Source organism: Pituophis catenifer, unplaced genomic scaffold, assembly GCF_029215685.1.
Source record: "Pituophis catenifer annectens isolate HBS135680 unplaced genomic scaffold, rPitCat1.0.hap2 SCAF_1, whole genome shotgun sequence".
NCBI classification, from domain to species: domain Eukaryota; kingdom Metazoa; phylum Chordata; class Lepidosauria; order Squamata; family Colubridae; genus Pituophis; species Pituophis catenifer.
Window position 1 is genome coordinate 221802569 of NW_027256881.1, and position 25175 is coordinate 221827743.

General features: G+C 39.5%; 2 protein-coding genes across 2 annotated transcripts in view; one reads left to right on the forward strand and one right to left on the reverse strand.

Annotated features, from left to right (window-relative positions):
- Positions 1–1670: 1670 nt before the first annotated feature.
- Positions 1671–10765, forward strand: DTX3L (deltex E3 ubiquitin ligase 3L). Its single transcript, XM_070948521.1, has 5 exons — positions 1671–1870; positions 4529–4770; positions 6059–7951; positions 9145–9362; positions 10580–10765. Exons 1-5 carry the CDS (start codon positions 1675–1677, stop codon positions 10647–10649), a joined length of 2619 nt encoding a protein of 872 aa, XP_070804622.1. The 5' UTR covers positions 1671–1674; the 3' UTR covers positions 10650–10765.
- A 2077-nt stretch (positions 10766–12842) lies between these two features.
- The window catches only part of LOC139320337 (protein mono-ADP-ribosyltransferase PARP14-like), a 28207-nt gene continuing 15874 nt past the window's right edge, over positions 12843–25175 (reverse strand). The window contains exons 9-17 of the mRNA XM_070948646.1: positions 25055–25130; positions 23717–23866; positions 23286–23348; positions 22142–22309; positions 19155–19361; positions 18451–19059; positions 17136–17281; positions 15022–15196; positions 12843–14672 (exon numbers count right to left, since the gene is read on the reverse strand). Of these exons, the coding sequence (XP_070804747.1) occupies positions 14386–14672; positions 15022–15196; positions 17136–17281; positions 18451–19059; positions 19155–19361; positions 22142–22309; positions 23286–23348; positions 23717–23866; positions 25055–25130 (1881 nt within the window). The 3' untranslated portion in view covers positions 12843–14385. The remainder of the gene's footprint in view (positions 14673–15021; positions 15197–17135; positions 17282–18450; positions 19060–19154; positions 19362–22141; positions 22310–23285; positions 23349–23716; positions 23867–25054; positions 25131–25175) is intronic.

The following is a 25175-nucleotide window of genomic DNA, read 5'->3' on the forward strand; positions in this document are numbered from 1 at the left end:
GTCAAAACATCCGAATGTAAATCACGCAACCATGGTGATGCTGCAATGGACCCAAGTGTGAAAAACGGTCACAAGTCACTTTTTTCAGTGGTGTTGTATCTCTGAACTGTCACTAAACAAACTGTTGCAAGTCAAGGACTACCTGTATAGCAGTAACCGTCCAAAATGGGCAAGATGAGAAGTATAGAAGAACTACCATCCCTAGTAGGACACCCCACTTAAAAAGCCACAAAGTGTTGGAAAGAAAATCCATCTGTTTCATTTCCAAGCTGGGAGAAAGACGCTGGAAATAACATGGAGGCTAATTGGAAAGAAAGACTCTGTTTATTGATGAACAGAACCACAGCGTACAGTTCTGGGGCAGCTGACCAAACGGTTCAATGAGTGGATGGATCTTTATAGGTTTTTGTGACTTTGAGGTTTGAACTGTTCTGGGGATTGTGCAATGAAGGGGCTTGCATCTTTTGCTAAATGGTGGTGGATTAATCCTATTATATCCTAAAAGGTCATGTCCTGTCCTTAATCCCATGACCCTGGAGCTGGAGATATTTTGCTGATGAACAATTGGCTGGGATTTCTACCGTGTTTACCCGAAAATAAGACCCTGTCTTATATTTTTATGAATCCTGAAATAAGCACTTGGCCTTATTTTCAGGGAGGTCTTATTATTTTGGAGCTCATGGAGCAAGATGGGGCTCTTCTTGCCATTTACTTGATTTCCAGTTCTGCATTTAAATATTTTTGAGGGCTTATTTTCAGAGGGAGGCTAAGTTTAGCGCATGCGCTCAAAAGCCCGATTGGGCTTATTATCAGGGAATGTCTTATTTTCAGGGAAACAGGCTAATGGGCCTCTCCACCTCTAAAAAATTCTTCTGGAAGCTATTTTACTATGCAAGAAATTGGGGCTGGAACATGTTTCTCCATTTCTCCTTTGGGGAAATATAATATTCTGCTTCTTTTAATATTCCCCAAAATATTTCATTCTTGGCAGGGGGGGGAAGGGGGCTTCCCACAGAGAGCCTAAAAAAAAAAGAACGCATTTCACTCTTTGTGAAGGAGCGGAGCGATCTGCAAGAGAACTGAAGCGAAGGGGAAAAGTTCGCTTTATTTATTTATTTATTATTGAATTTCTATACCGCCCTTCTCCCTGAGGGCTCAGGGCGGTGTACAGCCAGAATTAAAAAACATGCAGTACAAATATTAAAAAACAATTAAAAGATATATAAATTTGGCCCGATTAAAACTCACTACCAATTAAAACATTTAAAACATTTAAAAATTTCTTCTTAAACCAGCCCGGCTTGCTTAAAAAAGTGGGTTTTAAGGACACGACGGAAGGCACTGAGGTCTTGGATTCTCCTTATCTCTGGGGGCAGCTTGCTCGCTGCTTCCCTGCGAGACTCTTCTGAGAAACATTCCGCGGAAAACTCAGACTGGAAACAGTGTCCTTTCCCCCCCCCCCCCCCCCTGCTGGCTTCTTTTCTCTCTCTCTCTCTCTCTCTCTCTCTCTCGGACAGGCAGCAGGTGGCGCAAAAGGCCGGAGCCGCAGCGCGACGCCGGATTACGTCGCGCCGTGCAAAGGAGGGAGGAGTTCTCCCTTTCTGCCGCTCTCGGGCCAGATCGCTTGCGAAAGAAACGAAAGCGAAAGCTTCCTTTAAAAGCGGGTGGGGGCAAATGGCCGTAGCCATGGCGAGCCATGTTACTCCGCTGTTTGTCCAGGTTTTCCCTCCCAACACCTTCGCAGAGAAACTGGAGGCCAAGTTGGAGATTTATTTCCAGTCCCCGAAGAAATCGGACGGCGGCGAATGCAACGTGAGAATGGAAAACCGCGAACGGGGCATCTATTCGGTGCGGTTCTGGTCGGAAGAAGGTATCCTGCGGAGCGAGAAGGGAGCGATCCGGAGGGATTCATGGGCTTCAGTGGGGATTTTTGACCTATTGTAGCTAAGGAGATAAATTTCACTGTAGTTTGGGAAGGGTAAACTCCGTTAGGACTTAATAATATTATAATTTTATTATTATTACTATGACTATGACTATTACATTATAATAATAACAAACCTCAAACAACAATAATGATACTCCGGGAAAGGCTGGTTTTCCCAATGCATACGTGATCGTCAGAAGTCTAATAAATAACTTTACTGCTGGGATATTAGATCAGATCCCTTGCTAGATTGTTTCCAGGCTGTTAAAAAGCTCCGGAACGTTTTCAACTTTCCGGGAAGGATATTGGCAAAGAGTTGCGTTTACCCCGAAACTTTTTTCTTCCTTTTTTTCAAAAGAGTAGTTTTGATTTTCCTTTAATGTGAATCGGCAACCAGCTGGGTGGGAAATAGGGCTGGAAGAGAGGGAGGGACTTTTTTTTTTTTCTTCCAAAATTGGAAACTGATCTCCGGGTAGAAATTACGCCCGTCCATCTTTGTGGGTTTTTTTTTGAAATTCGATAGAGAGGCTTCGCAGCCTCCCAGCTCTGGATTTTTTTATCATGAAGCATATTATGGCAACGCCATTTTTTCCCTTCCCTGGGGGAAAAAAACCACCTCCTGATTCAAGTCCCTGATATTTGCCAGGTATTGATTGTTGTGTCACACCTTAATTTGTGATTAAAATAATCCACACTACAGGCTAGCCAAAACATGCTGAGATATAATTCTAGCTAATTCATGATATAGAAGTCTGCTGCGCATTCAGAGCCAAAATAGCAACCCTGGATTTAAATTGTGTGATTTTTTTCAGTTCAAAACAGTTCTGATTTAAGTTCAGTCTTCTTCCCAGACACCTCCCTGCAACTAGAGCAAGTGTATTTGACTTACATTGGAGTTGAGGTTAAGATTAGAGATTGTAGCTCCCCGAATTCCCATGAAAAAGCTTATGTCAAGGGGGTAGTGATTTGCTTTTTGCGTTATTATGCAGTGGATTATCTTCATAATCAGCTGCTTTCTGATATATGATAAGACTAGCATTTGATAAAGGCCCTTTACAAAGTGTTTTTGTGTGAGAGAAATATCCCTTGGAGCTTTAACACAGCCACATCCTCTGGAAATGGCAGCACAGCTGCTTCAAAGACTTTCTCCAGGAATTTCTACAGGTGTATTCATGCATTGTGTCTCACTTGAAGGCAGCCCCAGCTGAAACCTGTGTTCCTGAATACCTAGATACAGGCAGACAGCTGGGATGACTTTCAAAGCAACTGCATTAATTTTGAAAGTACATGGCTGCTAGGAGAAGGAATTATTTGCACGAGCCAGTGTGTTTTGCAAAGTCACACTTTCATATGTTTTCAGAGGCTACAGACTAGGGAATTTCTTTAAGAAGAAATCACTGAACTAGTCATATTTCTCAACTCTGGCAACTTCCAAAGATTTGGATGTCAACTCCCAAACTTCCCAAAAATGGTCCTGCTGCCTGACAAACTTTGGGAGGCCACTCTGGAAGCGGCTAACTTTGGGAAGCATTGAGCTAAGGGAAAAATTTGGCGAGGTCCCAAACAAGTAAAAAAAAAAACATTTGAAGGAGATTGTAGATGCTGATCACCAATCAAGCTTAAACTATCTTATGTTTCCCCCCCCATGGGGGGGACATGGAAATGGAAACTAATTGTATTAGGAATTTCTAAGATTCTTCGATTAGATTGAGATTTACAACGTGGTAGGAATTACAAAAACTTTTATGTGATGTTGCCTTATGATTGCTGCAAATTTCAATATATATTTATTATTCAGGGAAAGTTGCTTGCATTTTCATGCTAGTCCTGAGAGAATGAGAAAACTATGGAAAGCAACCAACTTCCCAATGACTAGTAATAAATCCATCATCCAAGTGCATTTATGGTGGAGAAGTTGGTATAATCAGCCAAGCTCCTCTCCAAATTCATGGACTTATCAAATTCCCAGCCAGCATGGTTGCTGCTGAGAATTCTGAGTCTTGAAGTGAAGAATCTTCAGCTTAGGGAAGATTGTAGTGGTCTATTTATCTTCTGCCTCTGTGACCAATTCCTGCAGTGATCATAGAGGCAGGGACTTATTCAATGGGGGCCCTGAAATCATCAGGACGGAGAGAGAACAATGTTCCTCCGCTTTTATTACAAAATTTCAAAATTGGGTTTATAGGAAATTCCAGGATGCCTGGCCAAGTTGTTATATACATGATTCCATTACCAAGGTAAGTTGAGTTTCACCTTATATAGGTTTCTAAACCTGTCCTCAATATGAATCATGTAGGACATTGTTTCAGCATTTCTGGGGCCTGAGGAGCAGTATGCTTTAGACAGGCAAATTAGATTTCTATAAACTGCTATATTTCTATAACATTTCTATACATTGTGTATCTCTGTGATTGAATTGATACAATATGCTAATACTAACTGAACAATTTATTATCGTTTATTTATATTTCTAAACTGTCCATCTCCCTCAAAGAGGGGCTTTGTGTGATGTGGGCATCCCATTATGGTATAATAACTAAAAATATAAGCAAGACAAATACGTATTTTAATCATTCTTTTTTTTTTCTTAACGTGATATAGTGAAGAAGCGTGTGAAGGCCCATCGTGGACATACTATAGAAGTTGGGGGGGAAACTTTGAAGATAAAAATTCTTCCAGATTCGGAGTTGGCTATGGTTGATGCTGCAGGAACAGTGTTTACAAGCAACGCAATAAGCTCAGTTCCAACTTCACTTTCTTCAAACTTTTTGCCCCTCCAGAATGATTTTAAAAACAAGCACGGGGAAATCTATGCAGCTGGTTATGAAAGTGGTAGAAAAAAGGTACATTTCTACTTAACTTAGAATGCTTATGTTAGCTCCCAACTGTCTCCATATTACATGTGACCATAGAAAATCCTGAATCTTCAATGTTGTGAGACATTTTATTTCATTTTTTCATTTTCATTTTATTAGATTTATATACCGCCCTACTCCCGAAGGACTCAGGGCGGTGAACAGCCAAAGAGATAAAACATACAGACTACAAAATTTAAAAGACAGTAAAAAACCCAATTAAATCGTTTGGCCCGGAACAGATTAAAATACCCCTAAAATTTTAAAACAGATTTTAAATTTACAATTAAAAAGGGAAGTTAGGCCAGGCCAGCCTGTTGAAATAAAAAGGTCTTGAGGGCACAGCGGAAGGTGTGTAAATCTGGGAGCCTCCGTATCTCCGGAGGGAGCTCATTCCAGATAGCAGGTGTCCCCACAGAGAAGGGTCTCCCCTGGGGGCCGCCAGTCGACACTGTTTGGCCGATGGCACCCTGAGGAGCCCCTCTCTATGAGTGTACTGGCCGGTGAGAAGCTACTGGTAGCAGCAGGTGGTCCCGTAAGTACCCGGGTCCTAAGCCATGGAGCACTCTAAAGGTGGTAACCAAGACCTTGAAGCGCACCCGGAAGACCACCGGGAGCCAGTGCAGCTCGCGCAGGAGAGGTGTAACATGGGAGCACCACGTTGCTCCCATAACCACCCGCGCAGCCGCACTCTGCACCTGTTGGAGCCTCCGGGTGCTCCTCAAGGGGAGCCCCATGTAGTGAGACATTGTATGTACCATAAATTAATTTTACATAATAATGACACTTCCATTTTACCAATTAGCAAAATCAAGCCCCAGAGTTGTTATTTGTTAGAGATTGTTATTGGGTACAAGTGTATGTGTGCATGTGCACATCTATGTGTTTATACATGTTGATAGAAGAAAATGCAGATGAACAAAAAAGAAATTCAAAATAGCAAAAAGTTTTTAAAGCTTTTCTTTTAAAGTAGTTTTTATAAAAACTATAAAGTTCCTGACTTCCTCCTTTTTATATATCTGCTGATTTGCAATATTTATAAACATTTAGGCCTCCTTAAAAGCCAAAGTGTAGGAGAGTATATTTGCCATGCTGGAAAACCTTGTTTATTAGAAGGAATAGATTGATACCAGAAAATGACTGAAGTAGGAAGGTGCTATCTCACTGTGAAATTCTTCGCTGTAGGAAATGAACCTTGTATGTTAAATCTGGTGTATCATTTTTATTGTACTGGCTCACATTTCTTTGTGTACTCCACCTCTCTATTTATTTTTAGATATTTCTTGAGGTTTCTGCCACCTTGAATACTGACTTGCTCACTAAAGAGCAGAGAAATCAGGTGATCGCTTTATATCCCACCTTAAAGATAGAAATTGCGTCAAGTCGTCTTGGTATTGAAAAAGTGGTGGGACACTATGAGGATATTGAAAAGTTACACTCTCATTTTGAGAAGCTCCTTAGAGACCATCGCGACAGTGAATTTTTGCAACCTAAAAAGCAGGACAATTGTGTTGAAGGAAAGGAAGATCACAACAGAAGATACAGGAGTGATTTAGAAGAACTGGCCAAGATGGAAGTTCCTTCAGGTATCTTTGAATATTTTGGACAAGTCTACAAGGAAGAAATTAAAAAAAATGAGGAGACATTCAATGTAAAATTGGTAACAGGCAACACTGAGAATGGAATTACTTCTGTCTGGTTTTCTTCAATGGGGGTACCAAACTTTACCAAGAAAGCTCAGGAGGAGTTTGTCCAGCTTTTCCAGAAAGTAGCAGGAGATCTAAAACAGGAAACAGTTCCTTTCATTGAGAGCCACACATATGAGATGATAAAAAGCAAATGCAAACACATTATTATTAAAAAATACAAGGACACAGCTGTTCTTCAAGGCCCCACAAAGGAAGTTTCAGATGCAAAGGCATTGTTAGACGAAATGACAGCAAAGAACTGGAATAAAAAAAATGATCCCCGCATACAGCCATCTGGCATTGAAGTTGAGGCTGCTGTATTTGCATTTCTCAAACCAATGTTAAATCGGAAAATTGAATTAATAAACAACGAGTGTTGTACTAGAATGGAGGAGAAACATTGTCAAGATGGTCACTTAACACGCATCATTTTTATGCCCCAGAAGTATGCACTTTCAGATCGATCTTCAGAAGCTTCTGAGTTTTTTCAGTATGAGTACTTGAATTATTTAGACAGTTCACAAATAAAAGAAATTCCTTTGAAACCTCTGGAAGATTGGAAAAGAAAACTGAAGGATTTATTTACATATTTCCATTATAAATATCCTAAAATAGAACTGTCTCTAAAGGAAAACTGCCTTTATATTGGCGGTCTTCCTGAAAACATATTGTTTGCTGAGAAGCACATCATGGAGATACTGAATAGTGAAGAATTTGTAGCTGTAAATAGTGAAGCAACGGCCATTCCTGATTACAGTGTTGGAGCTGCCATAGGCACCTCCTTTGGGTCACAAAGACATGACAAAATGCAGCAGGTTCCTTCTCAGGAGCAGCCAGCAGAGAAGGCAATGGAAGTCCAACAAGAGAAGTGCTGTCCCATCTGCCTGAATACAATCCACCAGAAAGAAGTGCTGCCCAAATGCAAGCACGCATTTTGTGCAGCCTGCATAAGAACGGCAATGAATTACAAACCGGTCTGCCCTGTGTGCAACCAAGTCTATGGGAAGCTAAAAGGAAATTATTCCACAGAACAAACAAAGGTGGCCATAAAGTCCCTGAATAGTGAGAAATTTGTAGCTGTAAATAGTGAATCAACAGCCATTCCTGATTCCGATGTTGGGGCTGCCACAAGCGCATCCTTTGAGTCACAAAGATATCACAAAATGCAGCAGGTCCCTTCTCAGGAACCGCCAATAAGGAAGGCAACGGAAGACCAACCAGAGGAGTGTCCCATCTGTCTGAATACAATCCAACAGAAAGAAGTGCTGCCCAAATGCAAGCACACATTTTGTGCAGCCTGCATAAGAATGGCAATGAATTACAAACCGGTCTGCCCTGTGTGCAATGTTTTCTATGGAAATATAAAAGGAAATCAACCCCCAGGGAAAATGGACGTCTACAAAACTAGCACTTCCCTGCCTGGTCATAAGAATTCTGGAACCATCACTATTATTTACCGTATATTTGACGGGATTCAGACAGTAAGTTGGAGCAACAGTATGATGTTTCTGTGCCATAATTAGTCTCCCTCTTGTGTTTCAGGCTTTTTAAAAATATATTTACATTACAAGGAAATAATGTAATACCAATTCAGCTAGGAGTGTAAAAGCAAGAGATGTAGAAATCTTTAGAAGTCTTCTAAACATCTATGCAGAGGCTAGAATGGCATGCATACCATGGCATCTACAGCCTCAATGGAAGCTTGCTCTCTTCTCAGCTAATTTTGGGAGGCTCTGAGGCCACATAATAGCATGGCCCAGATGTTTGCTTTCTGCAAGGTCTGGAGGCTGCTTGAGAACACACCCCTTCTTTCGCACGGCCTCCACAACCTTCAAGAATCACAAGAGAACAGGGCACGACTTTGAGAATTAACAATGGGTGCCAAGGTACAGTGGTACAATACTCTGTGTTAATTGGTTCCAGGAGGCACAATGAGTATTAAAAATGATGAGTACCAAACAGATTTTTCCCATAAGGAATAATGTAGTGAGTCACAAGGCAAGCCGACATTGATAAGTTCTAGCTTGTGCATTGAGTACCAAGCAAATGATGAGTACCAGGATGAATTTTGTGTATCAAAATGTGTTGAGTACCAAATTCAATGAGTTTCAAAGCAGTTAAGTAGCAAGGTACCACTGTAGTTGTTGTCGGGAGTTAGTGAATGCTGGCATGTTCCCCCAAGATGTCATGGCATGTTACCTTTGACATGCATTTCCTAGATTCACTGTCCTAGATTCACAGAAAGCTTTCAGCTCCAGGAAAATAATGTATTCAATTCAAGAAGAGGATGACAGCATGCACCAAGATTATGGTGCCTTCTTACTATTTATGTAATTCAGGGGTCCCCAAACTTGGCAGCTTTAAGACTTGTGGACTTCAACTCCCAGAATTCTCCAGCCAACTCTGGGAGTTGAAGTCCACAAAGCTGCCAGGTTTGAAGACCTCTGATGTAATTCAAGCACAGGGGTTCCCAGGGTTGCAGTTCTACCCTGTCATTGGCAGAGAGAGCTACTGCTTTTTTAAGAATGCGGTAACAGTACAACACATATGTCCCTGTCCCTTCTGCTACACCTTTTCAACTTCCGATCAGAATAGCTACACAACGGTTAACCTCTTACAATTAAATCTGAAATAAACAGAATATGTCTAATATTTCTGACTCTTTCCAAACCAGGAAAGGCATCCTCACCCAGGGAAACATTTTTATGGAACGTCCCGCACAGCATACTTGCCTGACAACCAAGAAGGAAGAGAAATTCTGAAATTGCTGGAACGGGCCTTTGACCAAGGTTTGATTTTCACAGTGGGCCAGTCGCGAACAACAGGTGCGAATGACGTGGTTACTTGGAATGACATTCATCACAAAACTTCCCCTCATGGAGGAGAAAAAAAGTAAGTTCAAATTTTTGTTGTTATTTTTTTTTTTCAGATAAAGAATAATAGATTTCCCTTGATATCATTTTGCATGCAATTTTGATTATTCTGGAACTCGTCAAGTGTTGATAAAACAATTGTTTCCTGTTGGGTGCCTTTTAGGTAAATGGGATTACAATTCCCATGTTCTGGGAACATGAGCTTTGTAATTCAGCGTATGCTAGAAATGGTTGATCTAATACAAGTGTCTCCAAACTGGGCAACTTTTAAGACTTGTGGACTTCAGCTCCTAGAATTTCTCAGCTTGCTCTGAGGGGACTCTGTGGCAATCAATCTTCCCATTCAATCTTAGCAGGAATATCTCATTGGTTCCCCCCCCACACACACACCCCTTTAAAGTGTTCCAAATATGTTTTGAATGGACTGGGGTAGGTTTTGATGAAGAGCAGGGAATTCTGAATGAAGTTCTCTTCCTCAGAACAAATCTTTTCCTATCCCACATTGTCCGAAAGAGGGGGTGGGATCTGGGAATGAGAAGTGCATGTAGGCAAAAGGCCTGGAAGAAGATGGGAGTGCTTTCCCTCCATGTGTTTTAACTTCCTTAAAAATCCAAGCTCCCTATGGGTGTTTCAACCAATATTAGGTTAGTGCAGGGATGTCAAAACTCTTATTTTATTGAGGGCTGCATCAGGGCCCCTCATGGGGCCGGGGTGGGTGTGGCCAGCTCGATGTCACTCGTGTTGGGGGTACCTATATTTTTCTTTATCAGCAAAATATAAAAAAGCAATCTTAAAACAATCATTAAAGTTCACCAGGTACACTTTATAATGTGAGTTTCTTAAGGAGTTATAAATTATTTTCAGTGGAACTGTAAACATCAGGAAGATCTTTGTGTTGTAGGGCCCTTGGTGCTCTCTGAACTTGGTTGTTTTTTTGCAAACATCTGCAAGAAAATAACCAAACTCAGCATCAAGAACCCCATAATTCAACTCTGAGCTACCAATTTTCTCTTCTATTAGATCTTTGTAACAGCATTATTACGTATATCAACTTGTTCCTTATTCATACATCAGTGAAATTATTTTTTTCTCAAGTATAATTTAAACTGTTAAATTATTTTATGTATTTGCTAATTAAGTATATATTTAAAATACTTCAATTCAGCATTGGATGGTATTAAGCATTTGTGTTTAGTGCTTCCTTGATTAAAACAAATCTCTTTGTCTCCTTTCTAGTTTTGGTTACCCTGATCCTAATTATCTGAAACGTGTTAGAGAAGAGCTGAAGGCAAAAGGAATTGAATGAGTATTTTTACTTCTGGGAACAGTCCAGAACTTCTAGCTTGTCTACATATATATCATTTTAGTTTAGTAGAGAAGGATTAATAAAAAAATAGCTTTGGCAATATTTACCTTCTAGGATTTCAGAACAATTGTTGTTCAGAACGTTGTGTTCAGAATTATACAGTTGTATTCAGTTGTATTCAGAATTGTTAATAGTTTTGATCAAAGCTGCAATCCAAAAGTATTACATAGAAATAAACTCCATTAATGTGTTCGTTGCAATTGTGTTAATGTCAAGCTTAGATATGACTATATGCATGGATAATTAATCTCTATGATTACATTTGATATTGTTTTGAATTTCAACTTGTAATTTCATTTTTTAAGTCTGGGTTGGTACTCTTGCCATGTTGTGAAGCTTCAAAATTAAGAGAGCTGCTGTGTAGTCTTACATTTTAGCAGACTGGATGACAATAGAGTACCTATAATATGGTAAAATTATAGGTTCAGCCATAGGACAGTGACTGAAAAGCTTGGCATTATTTGTGCCCTGCCTCTCTCTCTCCTCCCCTGAAGAAGAGTACAGTCAGGGCAGGTGAAAATCTTACTCAATGCCTTGCTTCCCTACTTTGTCAATTTAAAGTTGCCAACTGCAGCTGCAACCAATTTTGGATCTCTCTCACACACATACACACTCCCCCCCCACCCAGAAATCATTTCAAAATAGAGTGGACCTGAGAGAAAATGAATTAATATTTGAATCATAAACCATTAAAATCAATTTCATGTAAAATTACTAGTGTTTTCTAAAACTATTTACTCAGTGTTCTCACATATGAGCTCCTGTTGTTTTCAAAGGCATTTCCTAATGCAATTCCCTTCCTCTACTTGGAAGAAAATACTTTTTTTTTTTTTTTGGGTTAGGTTAGGCAGGCTTTTTTTTCCGGAGAACAATGACTCGAAATAATAGTTGATTTTCAGTTTGAGGCAATGATGTGGTATATGGCTCAATTGGTTTCAGCCAGTGTGTATGTTCCATGGCCTATTGTGAAATATAACCAAGGAACAATAAAAATCTTAATCCTGGTTGTGCGTTGAGTGATTTGTTCTAGTTCAAGAGAGACTGATATGTACAAATCGGAATCGCAGCCCTTCTTTCTCCATGAGCAAAATATGACTTTTATTCTTACAACCATCGTCCTGTGGAGTAGCTCGGATTAAGGGACATCCAGAGTTCTCCAGCATCAGTGGGTTTGAACCAGAGCCTGCCAACTTTGTTTAGCACTTTAACCACTACACTACTCTCCTCCTCCAACTTTCAGACTTTTGATTTCTCTCTGCAATGATTTATATAGAGAAAACATGCCTAGTTTTGACCATAAACTGTCCAGTACAGATAGTCCTCAATTTACAACCACTTGTTTAATGACCATTCAAGCTTAAGTGGCACTGAAAAAAAGCGATGACTAGTTCTCTCACAACCACCCTAGCATCCCCCATTTGTTCAAATGATCAAAATTTAGGTGTTTGCAGCATTGCAGAGTACTAGGGTCATGTGAGTGCTCTTTGCAACCTTCCCAGCCAGCTTCTAACAAAGTCCATTGGAGAAACCAGAGATTCACTTAACAATCATGAATCATTTAACTACTGCATTCACTTAATGACAATGGCAAAACAGGTTGTAAAATCAAGCATGATTCCTTAACAGCTGCCTTGCTTACCAACAGAAATTCTGGTCCACATTGTGGTCATAACTCAAGGATTGCCTGTATTTGGCACTTCAAGGCTAATTTTTAATAAGGAATTTAGGACCTGCATGGCAATTTGGTGTAGGTGTTCTTTTCTCTGCTTAAACTACATGATTTCAGGAAAATCATCTTTGTGTCCTAATCAGATTAGAATAGGGGAGGATAATCCCATATTCACACATACTACATACGAAAGAATTGTTGGCACAAGTGCAAGATGAAACAAATTCACATTTTCTATAGGGTTACAAGCTTTCCCAAACCCACTGATGGTACTCCAATGAATTCCAATTCTCATCAGCATGGCCAATTGAGGAAATGAAAAATCTGGAAGACTATCCGAACTGAACTCTGGTTTAAACCCTAAAATCGCTCCTAAAGCTGTCCCTTATGTAGCCCAAGAATAACCATGAAGATCAAACACACATTTTTTTCTAGAAAAAGTTTATTAGACTAAATGACAAGAGGTAATTCTTAAAAAGATTATAAATTCAGGCACTTTAATATATAGGACAAAATAATCCTAGTTAATAAAGATGTGGCATCATCTGACAGGATGAGATAGACATTGTTATATTTCTAAATGGAGGTGAGGAAAATCAACCAGAGGTGGCAGCTCCTCTGGAGTTGGGAAACTGGCTACTACTTTCTGACTTGTGAAGTTCATCAGGTAGATGTGGCTCTTTCCAGCAATGTCTGAAAACAGCTTAAATTCTATGGCTACTTTGTGAGCTCCAAGTCCTTTCAAAAAGGCCACCAGCTTTCTATAACTGAAATAACCAATTTCTGGCTGTGAGGTTTTTAGTGTGATATAATGTCATAAAGCACACCACTTATTTTAACACCATTTGATAGTAAAATTTCTCACAAGCTGTTCTCTTCTGCATTCCATAAAAGAACTTAGATTAAGTATGAGATGGAAACTATTCCCAGGTTTTCTCCTGCGTGAGCAGGGGGTTGGACTAGATGACCTCCAAGGTTCTTTCCAACTCTGTTAGAGTTACTGAGTGTTGGTTTCTTACTACCTTGTCAAAAAATAATAGGCATATTTGATTGATTGGTGTTGCTAACCATTTTTCCAGAAATAATTTTAAAAATTCTTGTTCATAACTTGCTTGTAACCAGAGGGAAATGCAGTTTTTGAGCATGCAGAAATAGGTGCCAAATGCACTTAGAAAATACAGATACATTGGTGGAGGATAGGGAAAGTGACATAGCAAAGTGCAGAATTCAGAAGAATGGGTAGACCCACCAGAAAAAAAAAAGTAAGAGAAAATACTGAAAGGGACAGTTTGAAAATCTGATCAGTGTGAGTTAAGTAGACTTCAAACTACTGTATTTTTCGGAGTACAAGATGCTCCGGACTATAAGACGCGCTTACCTTTTTTGGAGAGGAAAACAAGAAAAAAAAAATCAGCCTCTGCCTCCCAGCAATTTGCCTCCTTGCAGCAAACAGCGGCAATAGGCAATCGCTGCAGCCTGAAACAGGTGAGGGTCAGGAGGCCAATTCAACTGACAATCAGCTGCTTGTGCTAATCAGGCTGTGCTGAAGCAGGTTGTTTGCTGTAAGGAGGTAAATTGCTGGGAGGCTGAAACCAAAGGGTGGGGACCAGTGGGTGGGCAGGGTTACATTCGGAGTATGAGACGCACTCGAATTTTCACCCTCTTTTAAGGAGCGGGAAGGGCGTCATACTCTGAAAAATACGGTATTCCTTAAATTGTGGATTATCTATATATCTTAAATGTATTTACAAGATTGGAATGCTTAAGTTCTACCATTTCCTTCAGGTAGATTCTCTATCCAGAAAGTCTTCATGTTCTACCCTCTCTCTCTTGAACAGCATTTTCTGATCTCTACTGGATTTTATTCTTATTTTATTCTTTGCTGTTCTAGAAAGGAACTAATTAATGAATTGAGATTCAAGTGACAAGTATTTTTAAAAGGTTCATTCAAATTGATTGCTTTTACTGTGAGAGGAAAAGGAAATAAATCATATTTTGCCTATTAACTTATCTTCTAAAAGTAATTAGATATTCTGGGTAAGCCTGAGCATCATGAAAGATAACAAACATCGATGGTTGATTCACGTTGTCAGTAACACTGTCATATAAGTCAAATCCACCATTATTTTTGGATGGTGGGGTAATCTGTCCTGGTCTGCCAATGCAATAATCTCCGGTAAGAACACGGGCAACATACATATATTTTCTGCCATTGTGGTCTGGAGTGGAATATGTGTCCTGCGCAGAATAGTTTGAGTTGATAGCAAAGTAGGTCCCATTACCAATCGCTGCAGCTGAAACCAAGAAAAAAAGGTTTTAAAACATTAAAAGATAGTGAAAAAAAAAAGTGGAAAGCACCAATATTAGTACTTCATCTTTGAGTGATGGATTATAAAGTAATCTAGCCAGGAATTAAACAAAAACAAAAACAAGCCACATTCTTCACTAAACCTTATAAACTGCCTCTAGGGAAGGGAAGGGAAGGGAAGGGAAGGGAAGGGAAGGGAAGGGAAGGGAAGGGAAGGGAAGGGAAGGGAAGGGCAAGGAAGGGGATGCTATTAGGCTGCTTTTTAAAGATCTTTATACATTTTTGAAATATAGTGCTTTATGTCATTCCCTTATATCTGCTTGAAATGATCTTACCATTCTTTCCAGCATAACTGCGGTTAAAGCCAGTCTGGTAAATTGGCACCAGTGTGGAACTAGGAGTCCCATGGAAAAGGATCTCCTCGTTATTTTCATGGCCATTTTGTGTATCTATTTGCTTTTTCTTGACTTGATAGGCTTGCCAGAGGTAAGGATTCTGTACCCTTTCAATCTACAAAGATTGCAAATGTAAATTGTTATTATTCATTTACAAGTATCATTCTCTATCGTACAATATCTATATTCATCTCCCGTGAGTTTTATCATTCTCCCTTGGTGACTATGCTGAGATTAGAAATAAACAGTCTGAGAAAAAAGGTTGCAATGGAGAATTGGCAAGGAGAGTCTCTTACATGTTACTACAAAGGTCCCATTGTCTCCTGCATTGCCTTTATTCAAGAAGTATGGGACCATATTTATTTTTATTATTTATTAATTTTATATTACTGCCCATATCACTGCTGTACTCTGTTAATATTAAAAAAGCTTGTACAAAAACAACCATATATCTATAAAAGTCATTCAAATATTCACAAGTTGTATGTCTAATATCTTCAGACGTTCACTGCAGGTGAAATACAGGTAGTCCTCAACTTACAACAGTTCATTTAGTGACCATTCAAAGTTACAACTGCACTGAAAAAAGTGACATGATCATTTTTCACACTTACGATGATTTCAGCATCCCCATGATCACAAGATCAACATTCAGGTGCTTCGCAACTGATTCATATTTATGACGGTTCCAGTGTCCTGGGCTCATGTGATCAACTTTTGCAACCTTATAAGCAAAGTGAATGGGGACGCCAGATTCACTTAACAACCATGTTACTAATTTAACAACTGCAGTGATTCACTTAATAACTGTGGCAAGAAAGGTCGTAACATGGGGCAAAACTCACTTAACAAATGTTTCGGTCAGCAATATAAATTTTGGGCTCAATTGTTGTAAATGGAGGACTGCCTGTAAATGCAATTTGTTTGATGTCTTATTTTGGATTATGGAAAGGCCAGTGACATCACTGCTACCTTATCTGCTTATGAACTTCAGAAAGTGCTCCTCATGAACGTTAGAGCAGCAAGAGTCAGAAAATCATATTCCCTTTGGAATACTTTTACTATTGCTAAACTCAAAATGGGCCAAATGTATGCAAAATCAACCACTGTAGAACTAAGTTTATTACACCCACCATTTGGAAGTACAGAAGATGAAATTACTAAGACAGCAGCACCAGTATCAACGGTCAATATTGGTGTACTTTATGATCAGAAGACATTTGATGGAGAAAGAATGTGTCAGCAAGGGCTGCTAAGCATTATGACCCAGTTCATAGGTAAGATGTAGCAGACTAAGAACCATGGAGGCCATGGAGGGGAGGTCAACAGTCTAATGTAACACAAACTCCAAACTAAGGAGGCCCGGTGGTGCAGTGGTTGAAGTGCAATAATGCAGGCTAACTCTGCCCACAGCCTTGAGTTCGATCCTGATGGGATCAAGGTTGACTCAGCCTTCCCTCCTTCAAAGGTTAGTAAAATGAGGACCCAGATGTTGGGGGTAATATGCTGACATTGTAAATTGCTCAGAGAGTGCTGTAAAGCACCATGGAGTGGTATAAGTGTTATTGTTATTGTTACTACCTAACCTCCAGATTAAAGGCTTTATTTTTTAGATTGTAAAACTGTGAAGGAGTATGGACATTGTCTTCAACTCAGTGATATATTTCCTACCTATTCTAGCTCTTTTCTCCTTCCTCTCTTTTGCACTCCAGTGATATAGATATAGGGTGTATCTGAATATTCTCACTGTCAGGATATTACACATTATTCTACTTAATTCTTTTCCCATGAGAAGGTATTACCAACTCTTGAGCCAATCTTGCAGCCAATCACTGATGCTCAACATCACTCAAGAACTCAAAACAGAAACCCACTGGTGTTCTATGGGTTATAAAGTTGCGGAACGCAAAAGTGGCCCTTTTCAGCTGGCTGACTTTGGGCCAGTCACTCTCTCTGAGCAAAAACCCATCTCACAGGATTGTTGTTGTAGGGAAACTAGGAGAAGGAAAGTGTGTTGGGTTTATTTGCTTCCTTAAACTCAGATCAAATGTCACCTTTTCAATTGTGAATTTAGGGCAGCCAAACCGGAATTTTTTTTCAACATCCTTATATTCTCCTGCTGTAGGCTGTAGTGGAACCAATTTGACATGGCTTCCTTTCATATCTTCCCAATGTTCAGGAAGGCGTTCTAATAGTTTGCCTGCAAAATAAACATTTTGTTAAAGCAGTGACATAACCTGCCAGAAAATAGAACTGTGAATAAGTTTGAAATCAATGGAATTCGCAATTATCTCCCCTTGTGCTAAACATTTCATTTATTGTTAAAATCTTCACAGTGGCTTGGCATCTCTGCACAGGATAACTTTTTTTCATCATAACTGTCCCATCAGCACTCACAAACTAAGTAGCGTGTGTCTTAAGTGTTATTTCCAAACAACTATTTCCATCTTTTCATTTTGTTCTCTCATAAACCACATTTCTTTTGACTCTTTTCCTCCAATAACTGACCACCTTCCCTTTCTTTCTACTTGTTAGTTTCTGTTCTGCTCAGTAGAGCAATTTACAAATTGCAAATGTTTTTAGAGTACTTCTTGGGCATCGTGTTTCAAGAACAATTTCTAGGGTAAGAATTTTTTTTTGTTCACCTAAAAAATACCGATCAATTAAGATAATTTATATTTTTGCAAATATTAACAGATTATTTTTTCAGAAACTGGCAATCTTAGTGGACATGTTCAGTTTCAAAAGACATACTCAACAGCCATCTACTCAGAGAAGCTCTCAACCACTGTGTCCTCTCCCCATTTTTAAATACTACAAATATACCTAAAATGCTTACAATAAAATACTTTCTCAGAAATAAACATGATTCTAGAGTCTGGAAGACAAACAATATTTGAATTTATTTATTTATTTTTTAAAAAGAAAAAAGTTAAAAACCCTCAATTCAGATGGAGGCCTGATATGAGCCAAGAAAGATGTTTCTAGACCCAGTGGAAGTCGCAAGCATTGTAAACAACTTATTCATTATTCCTTCACTTTGGGAAAAGGATTCCTATACTGTCAGTTTCTACCAAAAAGTGGGAACCAGCTTAAAATTCTTGCTGGGAAATGAATAGATGGAACACTTGCTCTACACATAAACAAGCCTTGCACATCCTGTATCAATTGAGTGTCATGTTTTGATGCCAATCATTCAACTTTAATTTAAAAAAAAAATCCATGTGATACACGCACATTCACCCGTCTTGTACCCTTGCCCTACCCCATTTGCACACTTTTTAAATCCTGCGGAAGAGATTTTTGAGAGGTGACCAAAACTGTAATCTATCCACTAATCCAACCCCAATTATTTAAGATGTTCATTACCTTCATCCTTTCCAACACGATTAATTTTCATATTTTCTCCTTGGCTATTTACAATACACATCTTGTTCAAGTCAGCTGTGTACTTCTGTCCCTGAATTTGGACCTGAATGTGTTTCTTTTTGCTGATTTTAGCATCTTCTAAATCAAGGTTACTTAATGAATCAAAAGCTACAAAGACATTTCCATTTGCACAATACTGCCACTCAACCAAAACTTGAGCAAGTTCTGCCTTGGATTTCTTTTCCTGATCAGCTGTAAGTGTTTTTAAGAGGTTCTGAATTTCTGTGAAAGCAGTGAGGACATCCCGGGTGATACCAGATAACAAAATAAAAGGAGGAGACTCCATTTTATTCAGATGAATGACAATATGCAATCTTTTCTGGAGATCATTCAGTCTCTTGATTTCAGCATCAGCAAACATGTCTATCAAGTCATCGACAATGCGATTTTCTATCTGTTCCTTGAAAACCAATTTCCTTAGCCAGGCTTCAGCCTCTTCCACTTTTTGCCTGCTTTTGCCACATAACTCAAATGATGATGTCTCAATCTTCTTCTCCAATGCTATAAAACTTTTCTTTTTAGCAGGTGACTTCCCACCAGTTAGAAACGCTATAACCAAAAGGAAAATTCTATAAGTGCATACTCAACAGGAAAAAAGTGGAAAAGAACATTCATAGTAAAGGAACCCCACACTTTAAACTTACCTTTAAACTTAGAAAACATAGATTCAGAAGTGGGCAATGCCTGTCCTTTTTTATTTTCCAAAATGGAGGAAAAGGATTTTTGCATATGTGGCTGAAAGACAACAACTTTAACAAGTTTCAAGTGTCTAGGCAACTCTTTTCCTGCAAAGTTAGCGACTGCATTGATAATTTCTTCAGCTGCTTCGTCAGGACTCCTTCTTCCCTGACCTGTATGAGATACAACAGAGAAAACCCAACAAAATATACCTGCTGTTAGTACTTATTATAATGAGGGACTCAAAGCAAGGATGGACAATCTGTGGCCCTTCAGATATCAGACTACAATTCTCATCATCTCTAACTGTGGTCATTCAAGCTTGAATCAAGGATATGGAAGAATCTTACATCTGGAAGGCAACTGGTTCTTCTTATGAGTTGCTAATATTTGCTATATACTGTAGCATTACCCTCATCTCTTCCCACAAATCATCATGTGCATTTCTAAAATCAGCAATCAGTCAAGCAGAGTGTTGCCTACTTCCATTATAAAATAGGCATGTACTGTGAATTTAATTCTTTGCTCGCCCAAAGAACCAGCTGTCTATTATAACACCTCACTTTTGGAGAAGTTGATAAGGATCAGATCAGTTACTGGCAGTACAGTCACCCACAAAAAAAGCCCCCCTCCATAGATCTACAGGAGTGGGCAGATCTTTTGTAGTCAGGACCTCAGTTTTCAGGATCAGAAGCCAAGGACCTCAATGCAACATATAATCATGCAGTGTGTTTGGATTCAAAATAAGTGGAGGCAATGAATGTCTACTTGGGGAAAATGTTGAAATCTAGATTGCAATCCCCAATCCACCCCTTTTATAAGTTCACTGTGACACTGCACAAAGATATGCAAGCAGGGAACATCAGATTGCAACATCTTGGCACAGACTTTTTTGTTATTCAAACAAAATCTTCAAATTCAACAGACACCTTTACAAGCTCTGCATTCAAAATCTGTGAGACTTCTTTGCTTGGGCACATGTTTACCATGCTAGTTTTAGTCCCCTATTGTTTCTTAAATGTGTTAAGTGAATTACAGTATAGGATTTGTGCAGCTGTATTACTGTGCTGTCCACGTAAAGAATGAACCTGATTTTCAACAATTAAGCTTCTCAAATAAGGCTGCATTATGTAGCACAATCCAGATCAATCTGTAATGACATGAAATGTTGACAACACACTTCATAATGCTACAACATATCTAACGCAAGTCACCCCTTTGTATCATGATGTATCATCATTTTCTCCTCTGGCCCTCTCGGTTTGCCTATGATGTGCTGGGTATGGGTTCAGAAGATCGCAAGAAAAGGAGTAACAGATCCCTGGTTATTAACTCTAGATTTAAGATAAAAGCCTGAAAGCAGGATGAAGGCAACAGCAAAGTCAAGTCAAATCTCTTCCAAGTCAAGCCTGAACTCCCAAGGACTTCATGGATACCTTCATGAAGTTCTCTTAAAAGCAATACGTGAAGTGTTCGCCATTGCTTTCTTCTAGGACAGGGATCAGCAACCCGTGGCTCTGGAGCCGCATGTGGCTCTTTCATCCCTCTGCTGCGGTTCCGTTGCTGGTTGGCTCCACAATTGATAGGGCTTTCAGTTAGGACAGGTAGAGGAAAAAGGACCCTGCGCTATGAGGAGACTCTGTGGTGGGGGAACCAACTTCCAGTCAGCAGAGGAAAAAGGATGCCGCGCTAGGAGACTATGATGGGGGAACTGGACTTCCAGTGGGCTCCAGAATTGAAGGGGGGCTTCTGGTTAGGATCTTTGTGGCTCTTTTGAGTGTTTAAGGTTGCCGACCCCTGTTATTTCAACTTCTAAGTATAGCCTACAGCTCTGTTTTTCCCTAAGAGACTTTGATCGAAGTCCTAAACACACCAGAGGCTGCTGCCTGCAAATGAACAGAAGTCACGAAGGAGAAATTAAGAAACAGAAGGTCAGAGATGGATCCTACTTCGTTTTGAGAATGGAATGCAGGGGAATTTCATCTCCTTTGTCATGTTCACACATAGCAGAACACTGGAACTTGTCCGTATAGCTTAGCATGGCAAATCCATTGCAACAGCTCACATTTTCTAACAATGAGCTAATTTAGGAAATTATGACTAGGATTCAGGACATACCGTATTTTTCGGAGTATAAGACGTACCAGGCTACAAGACGCACCTACCATTTTTGGTGACGAAAAGAAGAAAAAGAAATCTCCCTCCGCCTCTGAGCAATTTTGCCTCTTTGCAGCAAACAGCAAGCTTTACTTTCATTTTCATTTTCATCATAGTTTGATTAGCACAAGGGGGAAAAAAATCTGCTTCAGCAATTTTCTTTTTTTTTTTCCTTTCTTTTTTTTTTTAATTTGATTTATATGCCGCCATTCTCCGAAGACTCAGGGCGGCTTACAATGTGTTAAGCAATAGCCTTCATACTTTTGTATATTTATACAAAATCAGCTTATTGCCCCCACAAACTGGGTCCTCAATTTACCTACCTTAGAAAGGATGGAAGGCTGAGTCAACCTTGAGCCTGGGGAGATTCGAACTGGTGTAATTGCAGACTGTAATTGCTAGATGTTAATTACGGTGCTTTAGTCTGCAGAGTTAAACCAGGCTCTTCCTTGCCGCAAGCAGCAGAGGCCTGCGCAAGACAGCTGAGAGCATAACAGCTGAAAGTCAGGAGGCCGATCCAATCAACTTGTGCTAATTAGGCTGTGCTGAAGCTGAAAGGAGCTGTTTTTTCTTGCTTTTTGTTGCAAGGAGGTAAATGCTGGAAGGCAGAGGCCAAAGGGTGGGGGCAAGTGGGTGGGCGGGGCTACATTTGGTGTATAAGACACACCTAAATTTTCACCCCCTTTTAGGGGGGAAAAAGGTGCATCTTATACTCCGAAAAATATGGTATGTTTCTCGTTAGTAAAAACTTTATTCTAAAAAAGCACAAATGATTATCTGGGGAAAAAATACAAACCTGTTCCAATTACAGGGAAGGCTACAGAGGCATACCGTTTTGCTTCACATTCCTGAAGTACTTTGGAGACCTGAGTTTTGATGCTGGAGCAAGGAGCCAGGTGGATAATTTTTTTACAGGGTAGTTTGCCATTCTGTGTGGTTACAAATCCATTGTGAGGCTGTGAGGCTGGAAAAATGAAAATGATAACTTCTCCATGAACTGTCTTTGGCATACAATGTACTACAGTCATTGGAGTATCTATAAATACATTTCTTAAGGGAAAAGCACCAACTATAAACTCTATCTGACAACTGCTCGCCCTTTGCTCCCTACTGCGAAGACATATTTGGCACATTGTCAGAAAAATTGGGTCTTTTTTAAAAAGTCAACTTGTAGACATATAGCCCTCTCACAAGTTCTTTGACAAATGCAGAGAAAATAAGGAAAACTCTTTATGTTTTCCTCTCTTTTTCTCACTGATGGTCAAAGACTGTGATACATCAGAAGTGCCAGCTAGATAAGCAGTTCCTTATCCAAAATCTGCTCCTTCATCTTCATAAATATTCTGGCATTCGGGTGGGAAGTTACCCTCAGAAGCTGGGGGAAGGTATCTGGCATTTTGAAGATGGTGCCATCAGAATGCTTATTCTAACACCAACATCTCTTTCTTGTCATCTAATTCCAAGGAACCATAGGATCCTCTTAAACTTTACCTATGTCCAATAATGGGCTGATGGGAAAGAAAGAGCTGAAATTAAATCCCAACAAGAGCTATTGTTACAAAACTAGACTTTGGGGTTGACGCTTAGCCTGTTTGAGATGAAGCTGCAACCCTTAAAAGAGATAAGTTTGCAGTGTAGCAGTATTTCTTAAGTGTTCCTCAGCTGTCTCTAAATTTACTGACAGTAGTAGTAACCTTCTAGCTAGTATGTTATCTGCCACCTTTCCTAAGCTAGTTAGATTTAGAAATAATTATCCACAGCTTGATTATATCCTGTCTTTCTTGACTCAACAACACTCTACTACAACAATAGCCAATTTACAGAATAGTACTGACAAATGTATTCAGAACTATGATTAAATGATGTAAAAAATACCATGCAAACTATATTCGGCAAATCCTCCATTACCTAACCAAATGGGACCTCTTGTTGCACCTTACCAAGTCTTGCACATTCTGCTTCAATTTCAGTTCCAGCAGCTTCCAAAATTTCTTTGGAGACACCTGTAAAGAAATGAAAAAAGGGGGAGGAATATGTAGGAATGTAAATAATGAACTTAAAACATAACCCTTGCTTGCTTGTAAACATTTCATAATAAGAAAATTCCTAAGAATTTGTGAGGTAGGGATTGAGTTAGATACTGCATTAATATATCCAACAGAATCGAGCCACAATACTCTGAAATACTATGTCTGGTTACAAAGAAATAGTTTAAATTCCTCAGTTATTTCAACGAATCTTTATTTCACCCTCTCATTCATTCACACACGTGCAAACAGACTTTTCCATATCCAAATAGCTTTTTGTCTCGCCAAGAATGAGCACTTAGCTTATTAGGATGTTCAGAAGATGTTCATTTGAAATTCAGTACCTGCTTTGGATGAAAAGTTTTCATTGGTCACATTCACAATAACATCTGTGTTTTCCATGACAATATTTCCTGTCACTGACTGGAAGGTAATGGATCCAAACTGCATTTCATTACTCCCTACAGCTGAGGTAGAAAGGGATCCAAAGGAACCTGTGATTGAGAAAAGAAACATTATGATTGAGTTATAGCACTGATATCCATGGGCTGAGCACTATCCTCCTATTCTTTGTAAAAGTTATAAATACCTATTTCAAGATCTAGTTTAAAAAATTCATTTTTTTTCAGTATCCAAGGGAAATAAGGTCTGCATATCTGGGAAATGCTACTCTTAAAAGTGGTAACTTGAACATCTTAAGATGCTACTGAACTCTGCTGATTTTTCCATGGCCACCAAAGGGTGAAATTAGATGATTTATGATCAAGATCTAGCAAATGTCCTCCAAATTTTAATAGAGATGCTCCCAAAAGGGCCACTGAAACTGCATATGCCACACTGGAATAGTTCTTTGCCCAGTGAGGAACAGGACATTTCCAAGAGGAAAAAAAATGTGGCTCATTCATATGCTGAAATAACTCAAATAAACATTATAATCATCAAGGATTTGCTGAACAAGTCATTCTACTCTAGTTTGTGCATCGTAAATTTGGTCTAGTGGTTAAGGCACCGGACTACAAAGTGGGAGAGTGTGAGTTCAAGTTCCACCTTAGGCATGAAAGCCAGCTGGGTGATTTTGGGCCAGTCACTCTTTCTCAGTCCAACTCACCTCACAGAGTTGTGTTGTTGTTGGAAAAGAGGAGGAATTCACTTTAATTATTTGTAAACATAATAAAGGCAGGATACAAACAAATAAATAAATCATACTAAGCTACAATTCACAAACTGTATTTGTAGCTTTATTTATACACTGCATTAACTACAAAAACCAAACATATGATGCTATGGCTTCACATATGTGGTGATAGCCATTCTGAAAGAAAATCTAAAACAGAGATTCCCCCAACTTTTCCGGCTTTGCAGATGGGTAAAAGGGGGGAGGGAGAAGGTACGATTACATGAGAGTGGTGGGTGAGCGCACAACCTCACACGCTTCCACGGCCCAGTTCCAAGCAGGCCAAGGCCCAGTAGTGGGCCATGGGACGGGAGTTGGGAACCCCCGGTATAAAACATCTTCTGTAAATGTACTCCTTCCATTCTTCTAGTAGTCATTACTGATATTATTTAAAGGAAGGCCTGTCCACATATCTCTCATGTTACATCCCAGTTGGACCCAATATATTTCTGGAACTCATAAGAAAAAGGTAGAGAAAGAAGTCTGCCCAACTGAGCCCACCCATTACCTGCCATTTCTTCATTGCTCGCTGGCTCAGTCTTGAGAATATCATCAATCCCAGATTGAAAAACCTTTGTAAATGCCTAGGGGGCAAAGTTATCCACATGTTTCCAAAATTATGCATAGAA